This window comes from Aquarana catesbeiana, linkage group LG07 (genome assembly GCF_042186555.1).
Source record: "Aquarana catesbeiana isolate 2022-GZ linkage group LG07, ASM4218655v1, whole genome shotgun sequence".
Lineage (NCBI taxonomy): Eukaryota > Metazoa > Chordata > Amphibia > Anura > Ranidae > Aquarana > Aquarana catesbeiana.
The window spans coordinates 92,427,635-92,442,559 of record NC_133330.1 but is presented as its reverse complement, the minus strand read 5'-3'; the positions used below and the strand labels follow the sequence as shown (position 1 = coordinate 92,442,559).

Genomic DNA, 14,925 nt, shown 5'->3' with positions numbered 1-14,925 from the left:
TTCCTATGCATGCTCGGAAACAATTTGACACATGCTCCGAAGCATTGAACTCAATTTTCTCGGCTCGTCGTAATGTTGTACGCCACCGCGTTCTTGACGGTTGAAAGTTCAGAGAACTTTTGTGTGACCGTGTGTGTGCAAGGCAAGCTTGAGCGGAATTCCATCGAAAAAACCATCCAAGTTTTTTCCGACGGAAAATCCGCTCGTGTGTATGGGGCATTAAACTGTTTGTAGAAGGATGTGGCACAATAATTAGCGCCTTGCCAAAACAAAGTCTAGAAAATAGAGGGATGGTGGGCCAACTTGCTGAATTTCAATAGGAGTAATTAGGAAGGAGTATTAATTGGCTTCCAGGGGTGGGGATGTCTAAATGTATATTACTGCAGTCACTGCAGCTGGATTGCCTCCTCTGATTTGTTTTCGAAAGGGTTTATTGAACCCTATGAGCAGCGGATCTGCAGTATGAACATGTGCTTGGCGGTTCCATAAGACATGGTCCTGCTGGGACCCTTTGTACTTTGTAAGCACAATATATATAGTACAGTTTGACCTCGCTATCACCCTTCTACACTTTCTCTAAAGTGTATTTTTTACTTGTCAAATTTGTTTATTGAAGTTTTATAAGTCAGGGAACAGGTTCAAAAGCAATACAGGAATATACAATAGTAAGGTACAGTATAACATTATAATATGACAAAAGATAAAGTTGTCTCTTACTTTAAACAAAAAATTGTCAACTCAGAGTGACATTTCCTATAGTGTTAAGAAAGCAAAAATGTCTAAACATATACTATGATAGAATAATGGAATCTCAATAAAATTATAAATTGAGAATATCTAAAGTTTTAAATAAAAGAAGCGTTAAGGAATTGTCGCTCTCATATTTCAAGTAAGAGGAAATTCCAATGGTTAATAACGTCATAGAAACATGAAATATAATTAAAAGTGACGCTATATGAACCTGATGAAGAGCAAGGAGTATAAGAAAAAGGAAAAGAAAGGTAGGATAGTCAAAGGGTTAGAAAAGAAAGGAAAGAGGAGAGAGGAAAGGAAATGAAAGGGAAGGGATCTCGTACCCTGATATTAACTAAAACTATAGAATTAATCAAGCCGTGGTTCATGCCAAAACAGAGGCTATAACGCATGACAAAATTCCTAAATTTAAGAATATATGGCTTCCTTGGACGACACATTTCCTGCCTTCTAATTTCAATGCAACCTTATTGATGCCTGGGTAAATTTCTCATGCATTTTCTCTAAAGTGTATTTTATAAAACCTTTAAACCTGGTCACCACTGTCTTTAAAACAGAAAATTATGTGAATTCTCAAACAGGAGGTGATGGGAAATTGTCCAATAAGGACACCTGCATCAGTAATAACTATCTAAGAGAGGATTTCCCCTCACTTTCTATTGAGTCTTGGGGACAGGAAATTAAGTGAAATATCCCCAACAGGACCTAGACACACCCACACAAAAAACACTCTCTAATTTACTCAAAACTTAAGAAAAATGGCAAAATTCTGAAAAGTCAAATAATTTTGTAGTAAGATTGAAGCCATCAGAAATAGCAAGGCATATATCAAAGTAATATGTTGATAAAATTGTTTTAGCGGTAGTGTATTTTCTTGGCAAGCATTCAGGAATAGATACGGTAGAATTTTATAACGCAATATTTGAAAATACACATGCTGTCACATACACCAGTAATGTGAACATCAAACAAAAAAAATACTAAGAAAAACAGCAAAGTGGATGCTGCACTATTCATGTGAGGCCATAAAATATTGTATTTGCAAGTCAAGGAAATGAATAGGCAGTTGTGGGTGTATAGAGGTGTGAAAAGGGCAATCAATTGATTCCAGCAGTCTCCTTTGTACTGCTTTTTCATGTGCTGTCTGTCAAACACCAAATTTGCAAGCTAGAAGACAAAGATGACAGCCAAAGATTTTTTGCAAGCATATACTTCACCTGGGGATCACATAAGTACAGTTCATTCTGCACTCCTGTGACCCGTTTTCAGCCGACAGCAGGGTAAGGTCCGCTGTCGGCTGACGTCACCCGAGTCAGGCTTTACAGTTGGGATTAGACATGTGCAGAATGAAAAAATGTGTAGAGTTTCGTTTCAGATAGATTCGTTATGTTACTAGTTTCCTTTTGGTATTCATTTCCGAAGGATATCCACATTTTCGAAACAAATACAATTCGAAATGGTCAAAAATTGATTGACCAATCTGACATCTGTGTAAAGAATAGCTGTTTTTTAGGAGAAGGCTGGCAAGTCGGTCGTGACGTCCTTAAAAACCATGACTCATCTGCTGCCGCCCCCACTCCTGAACCATACCAGGCCACATGTCCTCAAGGTGCTTTGGGGGGATCCCGAAGGGCCTGGTATGGATTGGGGGGGACCCCCACACTGTTTAAAAAAAAAAATGTAATGCCATTCCAAATATACAAAACTAATTTCGAAATTTGTTTTGTATCTTCGGCATTTATTTTGTTTATTTGTGGATTGGAACTGGAACAGCATTAAAGAATGAAAAAACAAATGCAGAAGATTCAAAACAAATTTTAGAATTAGTTTAGTATTGTTGGCAATCGTTTTATTCATAAATTATAACGTATATTCACAAATTACAATAGCTGGATGTTAAGGACCGGCCGGCCACAACGCTATTAACAACTAATACTTACCTGCTGTCCAGATTCCCCGCTGACAGCAGAATGTAAACAAAACAATTGCTGGCATTACATTAAAAAAAAAAAAAAAAAAGAAAAAAAGAGTGGGTTCCCCCTCCCCCCAATCTGAAGGGTCTAGTATGGATTTTAAGGGAAACCCCACACCAAAAAAAAGGCATGGGGTCCCCCCCAAAATCCATGTCAGATGCCAGGAGGCAAGCAACACGTGTGGGCCTGTTTTCTTTTTTTTCGGGTCAGCGGTGGTGGCGTTCATTGTGATTGGTGCTGGATTTACTTCGGGGGACATTGTTTTTGTTTTTTTTTAATAAAGGACTTCAAAATCGTCAAAATCTGTCTCTTTGTTTTTATTTAATTTTATTACACTTTTTTGGTGAATGTGTAGGGGTACAGTGTACCCCATATTCATTCACATTAGTCCCCCACACGCAGACCCCCACAACCACCGCTCAGGTTTGTGGGAACCCTTGTGGGAATTGTGGCAATGTTGGCATTGTTTGTTTATATTCTCCCACTGACAGCAGATGAGTCATGGTTGTTAAGGGCGCTGCAGCCGGGAGGCCGCCCTGCTCGTTAACCACCAGCTGTTATTAAATTAATTTGAATTATTCATTTAATTTGGATGCTTCACACATCCGAATTAAACAAATTAATTTTGTTTCCTTCGTTACTGTTTAATTCGGATTAGTGGAAATTCATTACTGTTGTATTGGGAAATTCGGGTACCTGCTTATTTCTGAATAAGAAAAATTTTGTCCGCATTTCACATGTCAAGTCGTGATCCACCCAGATGCCTGGACCGGCATCTGGCTTTGCCTCTCAGCGAGGCTACGCCCGCCCCCTCCATGGCCTAGTGCTGCAGTGAGCATTGGAGGGGCAGAGCAGAGAGCTGGTGACTGCTCACCAAAGGCTGAAAATGGTCTTTGATCGCTCATTTCTCAGTCTTAGAGCCGGAGGGGGACAAATGCGGCATCAATCCGAGGTGAGTATAAATTTTTTTTTTTTTTTTTACAAGCCCATACTTCTTTTTTAATAAAAAGGAAGCTGAATTCCATTAAAAGTGTAATTGTAGGCAGGTTTGAAAGACTTTCGTTCAAGGTAGGCCATACATGATTAATTTTTTTGCATTTAAAATGAAAGAAAACTCCCATGGAGCTACTGTATTCTGACAGCAAGGAGGCTTCCCCACTGTCAGAATACACTCAACAGCACCACTAGCTCTAGCCGGAAATGCTGATTGAGTGAAAATTTTCCAACAAGAAGACTCCACTGCAGCCCTGATTGACAAGATTCCAGCCCTGCCTTGGTCCAATCGGACGCCAGTGAAATCACTTCCTGTTCCACAGTCCACGCTGGTCAGTGTGGAGCTTCCTGGTTCCTGCTGAAACACTGTGCTCCATTCCAGTCAGCTGCCCAATCCTTTCCAGCTACCCAGAACAGTGGTGGGACCCGCAGAGCCATGTGGAATGCCAGGACTGCACTTTAATTTGACATCTTCTACCATCTTGTAAGTGTTTTTAATCTAATCCTATTAAAGTCATCATTTTAATACTACACTCAGGTCGGCGCCTCCCCTCCCTGTTTTTTCCTTATTTGGCAGATATGACGGGCATGGGTGGAGAACCATCTTATCTTTGTGAACCACTAAATAAGGAGTACGACAGGATAAGGCCACCAGCTCCGACACTCTGCGTGCAGAGGTAATAGCCACTAAAAAGGCAACCTTCTGTGACAAAGTAAGCAAGGAAATCTCCCAAATATTCCCAAATGGAGTCTTCTGGAGAGCGGAGAGCACACTGGAGGAGCCACGTGCCAAACCCCTTAAATGAAGGTACAAACCAAAGAATGTGTGGCCAAGGGATGTTGAAAGAAAACCAACACAGCGGACATCTGGTCCTTGATGGTACTCAAGGCCAACTTTTGTTCAACTGTTGAAGAAAGGCCCAAATCCGAGCCACTGAAAAGGAACCGGGTGGACGCAAGTTGACTAACACCATAAGATGTACACCCTCCAGGCAGGGCCGCCATCAGGGGGATACAGGCATTACACTTGTAAGGGGCCCGAATGTTCCCAGGGGCCCGAATGTTCCCAGGGGCCCGGCCGCCCCCCGTTCTCAGCTTGCGGCTGAGAGGAGAGAAAACACTTTCATTTCGGCAGTTCCTCCCCCCGCTCTCATGTTATTGCTGGAGAGAGGAGAGAAAATGGTCACATGATAATCTAACCCACCAGCAGACTTGCAGTTCGGTCCAGCTGTCATTCAGCTGGGCCCCTCCTCCTATCACGTGTCCCAGCAGTGATCTCTCCTCCCCCTGATCCTCGGTGGAGTCTGTCCCCAGCCTGCCAGTGATCGTCTCAGCATGATGGTACGTGCAGAGGGGAGGGCGGGGGAATGGATTGGCGCCTGTGCAGGGCATAGTGCTGGCTGTGGAGCCCGAGGGGCTCTGCGAGCAGGGTAACAGTGTGTGTTTTGTTCTCTTTATAGCAGGAAGGCCTGGATGATGGACCCAACTTCCTGTCAGAGGAGGACAGAGCGGTAAGTGGCCACATACCCTTCTCATGGCTGTGTGACACCTCACAGGGAATGGATGTGCCAATGTATGGTAGACATCATGGGCAGAGCCAGTATACAGATGTGCAGCTCATAGATACTCCCCATGGCATACACTACTTCTCATCCATTCATCCCCCAAGCATAGTCTGTGCCTTATTCACTGACCCCCCCTGTCATAGACTGCCCCCTATTCACTGACCCCCCCTGTCATAGACTGCCCCCTATTCATTGACTCCCCCCGTCATAGACTGCCCCCTATTCACTGACCCCCCCGTCATAGACTGCCCCCTATTCACTGAACCCCCTGTCATAGCCTGCCCCCTATTCACTGCCCCCCCGCCATAGACTGCCCCCTATTCACTGACTGCCCCCTATTCACTGACCTCCCCATCATAGACTGCTCCTTATTCACTGTCCCCCCCTCGTCATAGACTGCCCCCTATTTACTGTTCCCCCCTGTCATAGACTGCCCCCTATTCACTGACTGCCCCCTATTCACTGACCCCCTGTCATAGACTGCCAGGGCCGCCAATAGGGGGCACAGACAGCACCCCCCCGGTTCTCAACTCGCTGCAGGAGAGGGCAGAGGAGGTGAGATGACACTTTGACTTTTTCGCCCCCCCGGTTCTCTGCTCCAGGGGGCCCATGCCTGAAGCTGTGTAAGGGGCCCCAAAATTTCTGATGGCGGCCCTGCCTCCAGGTTTGATGCCAAGAGGAAAGAATACAGGCCCCAAAAACATGGCCACCATATCCCGAGTACAGCAAGGGAAAAGAAACAGCAGGCAAGTGACTGTGGCTGAGGGATGCTGGAGGAACAGGGATGAAGGGTTGGCTCCCTCTGATGATAGTGGTAGCTGGCTGCTGAAGGGGTTGTGGCATGGTATATGTGTCTCTCCCTGCAGCTGGAGCCCCGAATCCCACCGCCCCCCCCCGCACTGATTGACAGCCCCAGAGAGGGGCGACCCGGACACCTCTTCAGCTCTTCTCTCCTCCCTCCCCCTTCCATCGGCTCCAATACAGCCCTGGCGAGGCTTCCTCCCCAGCGAAACCCTCCTCTTCCCCTCTGCTTACCAGTCAGGCGCCAGATGACTCCCCTGGGTGTGCCGGGATCACTCAGTGGAGCACTTCAGGGGGGGTGAGGGGGGGAGATCTGCTCTGTGGCTTCGGAGCAGTGGGAATATTTGTATTTTAATTTTGCTCCAGCTACTGTAATGAGTTGCCTCCCCTTTTCCTCCCCCGGACAATACAGTGCTGGCCCCGCCTTCTCCCCAAGACACACCCACAGCTCCGTCTTCTCTCTCCACGGAGCTCACAGGCAGCTCTGCTGGCTGAGTGGCTGGAGCGCAGCGCCACCGCAGCAGCTTTGTCAGCAGAGGTGGCTCTGCAATAAGGCAAATTAGGCAGTCGCGAGGCCCCTGTAAGTGCGAGGCCTTAGGCCACTGCCTAATTTGCCTAATTAGAGAGTCGCCTCTGGATCTAGATTCTCCAGCCCATCGCCCAGGCCAGCCCAGCAGTTGATTGCAGATCTCCGCAGGTAAAAAACAAGAAAAAAAAGTTAAAAATAAAAAGAAGTATAAAACCAAAGGTCCCAGCAGGGAGCTAGATCCTTACTACTGAAACTAGGCAGAAAAAATGGATGCCTATAGCAGAGAGAGATATTTATACCAGCTAGGACTGCCCATAGGCATTGTCACGTTTATTTTCTGCCTAGTGTCCTGCTCGGTAGGTGGCAATATAAGCCTATGGTCGAGAATATGAAGAGCTGTGTCTGTCAATGAACATAAGAGAAAATCATTTTATTCTTTAGTCACAGCGTGTGTTTTGGAGAAGCGTATTTAGGGTAGTTTAATTTATTTCAGATAGTGTTGTAGTAGGGTGTATTAGATTCCTATTTGCCACTGTTGCTTCTTTCTATGGAAAAACTGTATGGTAATAAGTGCTGTTTTTGCAACAAAAACAGATCCAGGATAGTTAAAATGGGCTCTGTAACCCACAGGAGACATTTAAAGCCCACTACAAACCACCATAAACCATCTTAATTTATCTTTCCCAAGTTAGTGTTCACCAAAATAGCAAAATTTTGCCATATCTCCCAATTTTTAACAACATTTTGAGAGAAATGAAGACTCGTGAAGACATTTTTTGTCTCATTTCTACAATTCAGATCAAGAAAGCAAGGGCAGAATTTTATTGCTAGGCAATACACACTTATGTTCTGCTACATGGAAAATAATTCCAGTGGCAGGTAAGTATAACATATTTGTTCTTTTTAACTAAAAAAAAAAAGACTTTAAAAGGAAAGTGTAGGTAAGACTATGAAAATGGAGGCTGTTACTACAATGTTTATATGGCCGCATATCTATCATTGTGACATGAACTGAGCTTTAATATTTAGTTTCGGTCTTAATCATTTTTGCAGTGGCTGAATTTAGTCCGTTTACTCACCACAGTTTCTCTCATCCAACCCGTTTGGACAATCCTTGACACCATCGCATAATGGAACACACATACCATCAATTTCGCACAGGTACTCCCCAGGACAAGCTGCACAATGAGATGTGACAATGTTTGGACTTTAGAAACACAGCAGGCTTTTGTAAAAATGTTCTGAAGGAGGTTAATATTACACAGCACAACTCACGGTCTGTTCGATTGAAGAGGCTGTAGGAGGCCCGTATTCCTGGGCCAGTTTGTGATCCTTGACAGGAAAATTGTATTGGGATGTTATTTGACTTCCCCATGATCCTTAGAGTGTGTGATCTAAGCGCACGTAACCCACAGAACCTATGGATTAAAAGTGAAAGAGTGAAGTTACTGTATTGGAATTTAGATACTGATGGATTCTTCTTTTGTACCTCCATTTTTATGTGTATGGACACTTGTATAATTTGGAAATTGCCTTCTTCTCTTAAATAAAAAAATAGAAAAAACGTGAAATAGTAAGTACCACTTTTGACATTACCTGAAAGTGACCCTGTCAGCACAGGATCACTTTTATGTACAACATGCCAGCCATAAGAAAGCTACACGTATTCCCTTTTTAATGGCCCTTTTCTTGAATTACTTCTGAAGAATTACTGCACTCCCAGCCACTGCACGGGAGGTGTGTGATACCCGCTCTACCCGCTGCTAACTCTGGGTTTTTATACAGGCACATACATCACAACAGGACATACACCGATCAGCCATAACTTTATGACTGCTGATGGGTTAAGTGAATAACATTGATTTTCTCCAATGCCGCGTACCCATGTCCGGTTTTGCTGTCGGAATAAACTCCGAAGGTTTCTCTGACGGTACTCTGACGAAATTCCATTCAAGCGGTCTTGGCTACACACGGTCAAATCAAAGTCCGACCAAAAGTCCGACCGCTCAGGATGCGATGACGTACAGCACATACGACGGGACTAGAAAAAGGAAGTTCAATAGCCAGTAGCCAGAAGCTTCCGTCTCGTACTTGCTTCAGAGCATGCGTCGTTTTTGGTACTTCGGAACAGCATACAGACCAGCGGGTTTCCCGATAGTAATTAGTTCCGTCGGAAAAATTTAGAACGTGCTCACTATCTAAGTCCATCACAATTTTCGACAGAAAAAGTCTGAGGGAGCATACACACGGTCGGATTATACGATTAAAAGCTCTCATCTGACTTTTTCTGACGGACAGTCCGCTCGTGTGTACGCGGCATTACAGTGGCATCTGAAAGTCAGGATATATTAAATGGCAAGAAAATATGTTTCAGTCTTTGCAGATGACACCAAGCTGGAACTGGAGAAAGTGCAGAGAAGGGCAACCAAACTGATAAGAGGTATGGAGGAACTGAATTTATTCTCTCTTGAGAAGAAAAGATTAAGGCAGATATGATCAACATGTATAAATACATAAGGGGTCCATATAGTGAACTTGGTGTTGAGTTATTCACTATAAGGTCATCACAGAGGACAAGGGGGCATTCTTTAAGCCTAGAGGAAAAAAAATGTAATCTCCAAATACGGCAAGGTTCTTTCACAGTAGGAGCTGTGAAAATGTGGAATAGACTCCCTCCAGAGGTGGTTCTGACCAGCTCACTAGCTTGCTTTAACCACTTGCCGACCGCCCGCCACCAGCAGAATGGCTCCCCTGCGAGAATCGCCATAGCTGTATGGCCGCTTTATGGGGTATAGGGGCGCGTACCCATCGCGGTACTGAGGAGCTGATGCGCGATGTCTGCTGGGCACCCGCGAATGCTCCTGACAGAGCGAGAATGAGGATCTGTGTGTGTGTAAACACACAAATCCATGTTCTGGCAGGGGAGAGAAGACAGATTGTGTGTTCCTAGTATATAGGAACACCGATCTGTCTCCTCCCCCAGGCAGTCCCTTATCCCTTACAGTTAGAACATGCTGAGGGAACACATTTAACCCCTTGGTCGCCCCCTAGTGTTCCCTGCCAGTGACATTTATACAGTAATCAGTGGCTATTTTTAGCTCTGATCGCTGTATAAATGTCAGTGGTCCCAAAAAACTGTCAAAAATGTCCGATCTGTCCACCACAATGTTGCAGTCCTCATAAAAATTGCAGATCGCCATCATTACTAGTAAAAAAAAAAAAATAATAAAAATGCCATAAATCTATCCCCTATTTTGTAGACACTATAACTTTTGCGCAACCCAATCAATATACGCTTATTGCGATTTATTTTTACCAAAAATATATAGAATATATATCGGCCTAAACTGAGGAAGAAATTTTTTTTTTTAATTTTCGGATATTTATTATAGCAAAAAAAGTAAAAAATATTGTGTTTTTTTGAAATTGTAGCTCTTTTTTTGTTTATAGCGCAAAGAATTAAAACCACAGAGGTGATCAAATACCAACAAAGGAAAGCTCTATTTGTGGGGAAAAAAGGACGTCAATTTTGTTTGGGCACAGCGTCGCACGACCGTGCTATTGTCAGTTAAAACGACGCAGTACCGTATCGCAAAAAGTAGCTCGGTCAAGAATGGGGTAAATCCTTCCGGGGCTGAAGTGGTTAAAAAGGCCTGCATTCTTTCCTAAATGTAAATAATATAACTGGATACTAACATTTGTAAGTAAAGTTGATCCAGGGAATATACTATTGCCTCTCGGGGGATCAAGAAGTAATTTTTTCCCCTGCTGGAGCAAATTGGATCATGCTTTGCTGTTTTTTTTTGCCTTCCTCTGGATCAACTGTGGGTATAGGATTATGTATATGGGATTATTTTTTTTCCCCTTGTTTGAACTAGATGGACTCGTGTCTTTTTTCAACCTGACTAACTATGTAACTATGTTGTCCATGAAGTTGATATGATTAAAGCAGAGAAAATGGGCATTGCAGTTAGCTGTGTATGGGGCTGTGTAGCCAAAGACTGGTCAGGGTGCCCATACAGACCCATGTCCACAGCCAAAAGAACCTACAGTGGGCATGTGAGCATCAGAACTGGATCACAGAGCAATAGAAGATGGCCTGGTCTGATGAATTGAGTCTTCTTTTACATCATGTGAGTGGCCGGATGTGTGTCCATCGCTTACCTGGGGAAGAGATGGCACCAGGATGCAGTATGGGAAAAAGGTAAGTGGGCAGAGGCAGTGTGATGCTTTGAGAAATATTCTGCTGGGAAACCTTGGGTCCTGCCATTCATGTGGATGTTACATGACACGTACTACCTACCTAAACATTGTTGCTGGCCATGAACACCCCTTAATGGAAATGGTACTCCCTGATGGCCGTGGCCTCTTTCAGCAGGATAGTGCCCCCTACCATACTGCAAAAATCATTCAAGAATGGTTTGGGGAACACAGCAACAAGTTTGACATGTTGACTTGGCCACCAAATACTCCAGATCCCAATCCAATTGAGCATCTGTGAGATGTGCTGGAAAAACAAGTCTGATCCATCGAAGCCCCACCTCACAACTTAAAGAACTTAAAGGATCTGCTATTGGCAGCTTGGTGCTAGATATTATTGCATACCTTCACAGGTGTAGTGGCATCCATGAACCTGTTGGGTTAGGGCTGTTTTGGTGGCAGAAAGGGCTATTTTGGGGGAACTACTAAATAGTAGGTGGGTGGTCATAGAATTATGGCTGACCGGAATATAAGCCAGCAGAATGGACCACAACAACTGACAGGGAAAACAAGTATTCCACCGTCTGTTAATTGCTTGTAAAGGATGCCAAGCAGTGAAATTACATCTTTTTAGGAAACTGGCCATGGAAAAGGAAAGTACTGTATATGCAGTCTTATTTTAGCAGATATATGGTAAGCATAAGTGATCCTGTAAAGAAAGAGTAATTATAGTAGGCGCCTGCTCTAATGATAAAACACAAACTAAAAAAAAATAAATACAAATGAAAAAGCCCCTTTAAGTGTTGTAACACACACAACAAAATGACTGGTATATACAAAAGGTATGGTGCTTACCACAATATAGTCGTGCTCAAATCCATAAAATGATCCCCATGTATTGATTCCAAAAAAAAAATCTCAGTGAAAAAAAGTCCCAAACCGTGCTGCATACAGTTTTTGCACTATTTTGCGCTATTCAATGTTCTTCCTTTTTCTTCTTAAACCAAACCAGTGCTCCACCACGTGCGACAAACAATTGCACTTACCACCAATATATAGTTACATAGTTACATAGTAGGTGAGGTTGAAAAAAGACACAAGTCCATCAAGTCCAACCAATGTGTGTGATTATATGTCAGTATTACATTGTATATCTGTGTATGTTGTGGTCATTCAGGTGCTTATCTAATAGTTTCTTGAAACTATCGATGCCCCCCCGCTGAGACCACAGCCTGTGGAAGGGAATTCCACATCCTTGCCGCTCTTACAGTAAAGAACCCTCTACGTAGTTTAAGGTTAAACCTCTTTTCTTCTAATTTTAATGAGTGGCCTCGAGTCTTGTTAAACTCTCTTCTGCAAAAAAGTTTTATTATTATTGTGGGGTCACCAGTACGGTATTTGTATATTGAAATCATATCCCCTCTCAAGCGTCTCTTCTCCAGAGAGAATAAGTTCAGTGCTCGCAACCTTTCCTCGTAACTAATATCCTCCAGACCCTCTATTAGCTTTGTTGCCCTTCTTTGTACTCGCTCCAATTCCAGTACATCCTTCCTGAGTACTAGTGCCCAGAACTGGACAGCATACTCTAGGTGCGGCCGGACCAGAGTCTTATGGAGCTGGAGAATTATCGTTTTATCTCTGGAGTTGATTCCTTTTTAATGCATGCCAATATTCTGTTTGCTTTGTTAGCATTGCATGCCATTGCTGAGCCTACCATCTATTAGGACCAGCAGGTCCTTTTCTATCCTAGATTCCCCCAGAGGTTCTCTCCGCAGTGTATAGATTGCATTCATATTTTTGCCATCCAAATGCATTATTTTACATTTTTCTACATCGATAGAAAAACAAGGAAAAAATTTGCGCTGAACTAAAAATAAGCAAGCGGCCAGCAAAATTCATTGATATCAAACACAAAGTCACATAAAAAATATATAATGCACGCTAAAAAAACAGTCCAAAGAAATCTGAAGAGTGGGAGGAGTCAAATCACCAGATACAGTGTAGATGTGGAAAAGGCACTCGTCACCACGTGATGATGTAGTCTGCTTACCAGAAGGTAATAAGAATTAGGCATGAAGGGGATGGTTCTCAATGGCATCCAGCAAATCCAGCCCTCTGGAACCCCTCGTCAGACAACAACCTCCGTGTAACTTCCTTCATATATATATATATACAACTCCCAATAATCGCATCAAAGATGGGGCTTTCCAATATGTAGTCATCAAATACCCGGGAAGAGAAATGAAGGACCCATAGTGAAGCCCATAATAATATATAAAACATTCAGCATTCAGCGTGCGGATGTCAACCTGCCTGACATGCGTTAGGAAGAAACATGTCAGGCAGGTTGACATCCGCACGCTGAATGCTGCAGCCGATTGTCCTTTCTCTGATGCATGCTGACTTGAACTTGAATTGTAAGTTACTACAATAAAGTTGTTTTATATATTATTACGGGCTTCACTATGGGTCCTTCATTTCTCTTCCCGGGTATTTGATGACTACATATTGGAAAGCCCCATCTTTGATGCAATTATTGGGAGTTGTATATATATGAAGGAAGTTACACGGAGGTTGTTTTCTGACGAGGGGTTCCAGAGGGCTGGATTTGCTGGTTGCCATTGAGAATCATCCGTTCATGCCTAATTCTTATTACCTTCTGGTAAGCAGACTACATCATCACGTGGTGACGAGTGCCTTTTCCACATCTACACTGTATCTGGTGATTTGACTCCTCCCACTCTTCAGATTTCTTTGGACTGTTTTTTTAGCGCCGCATTATATATTTTTTATTTTTCTACATTGAACCTCGTTTGCCATGTAGTTGCCCACCCCATTAATTTGTTCAGATCTTTCTGCAAGGTTTCCACATCCTGCGGAGAAGTTATTGCCCTGCTTAGCTTAGTATTGTCTGAAAATACAGAGATTTAACTGTTTACCCCATCCTCCAGGTCGTTTATGAACAAATTAAACAGGATTGGTCCCAGCACAGAACCCTGGGGGACCCCATTACCCACCCCTGACCATTCCGAGTACTCCCCATTTATCACCACTAGGGATGAGCTTCGTGTTCGAGTCGAACCCATGTTCGACTCGAACATCGGCTGTTCGATCGTTCGCCGAATTGCGAACGTTATGGGCCGTTCGCGCTAAATTCGTGTGGCGCGTCACGGCCCATAATTCACTGCGGCATCGCAGTGCATTGCTGGCTGATGATTGGCCAAGCATGCACTATGACCCGCATGCTTGGCCAATCACAGCGCTGTCAGTAGAGAGAGCTGTAATTGGCCAAAGCCAGGGTGGCTTTGGCCAATTACGGCTCAGGGCATTTAGTACACACCCCACACTATATAAGGCCGCCTGCACGGCGGCCCTGTGTAGTGTGTGTTCCGGTGTGCTGAGAGATAGAGAGAGAGAGAGACAGTGTCATTTGATTTGAGTTAGATAGATTAGGCAGAACAGTCAGTCAGTTAGCTGCACTTACAGTGTATTGTGTATATATATGCATCCCAGGTGTTGCATATATATATATACACTGTATTCAGTTTAGCTAGATCCGTTCCTGTTATCTTCTATCTAGACTATTTACATTTAATGCAGTGCGTCCTGCTCACAGTGTTCAGCTAGATCCATTCCTGTTATCTTCTAGACTATTTACATTTAGTGCAGTGCGTCCTGCTCACAGTGTTCAGCTAGATCCGTTCCTGCTATTTACATTTAGTGCAGTGCGTCCTGCTCACAGTGTTCAGCTAGATCCGTTCCTGTTAAATTCCTACTGACCGGCAGGCTTGTCTGGTTACAGTATATAAAGCTACCTGAAGAAAATTACAGGTGTTCTATTTGATCCTATTAGTACCACGGTCAGGCAGCTAGACTATTTACATTTAGTACAGTGCGTCCTGCTCACAGTGTTCAGCTAGATCCGTTCCTGTTATCTTCCTACTGACAGGCAGGCTTGTCTGGTTACAGTATATAAAGCTACCTGAAGAAAATTACAGGTGTTCTATTTGATCCTATTAGTACCACGGTCAGGCAGCTAGACTATTTACATTTAGTACAGTGCGTCCTGCTCACAGTGTACAGCTAGATCCGTTCCTGTTATCTTCCTACT

At 43.6% G+C, this 14,925-nt stretch overlaps 1 protein-coding gene across 1 annotated transcript in view; it reads right to left on the bottom strand.

Annotated features, from left to right (window-relative positions):
• TMPRSS6 (transmembrane serine protease 6) overlaps window positions 1-14,925 on the bottom strand; it is a 386,147-nt gene that overhangs the window by 158,584 nt on the left and 212,638 nt on the right. Inside the window, exons 11-12 of the mRNA XM_073592484.1 lie at window positions 7,890-8,032; window positions 7,694-7,792 (exon numbers count right to left, since the gene is read on the bottom strand). Coding sequence (XP_073448585.1) covers window positions 7,694-7,792; window positions 7,890-8,032 — 242 coding nt within the window. The remainder of the gene's footprint in view (window positions 1-7,693; window positions 7,793-7,889; window positions 8,033-14,925) is intronic.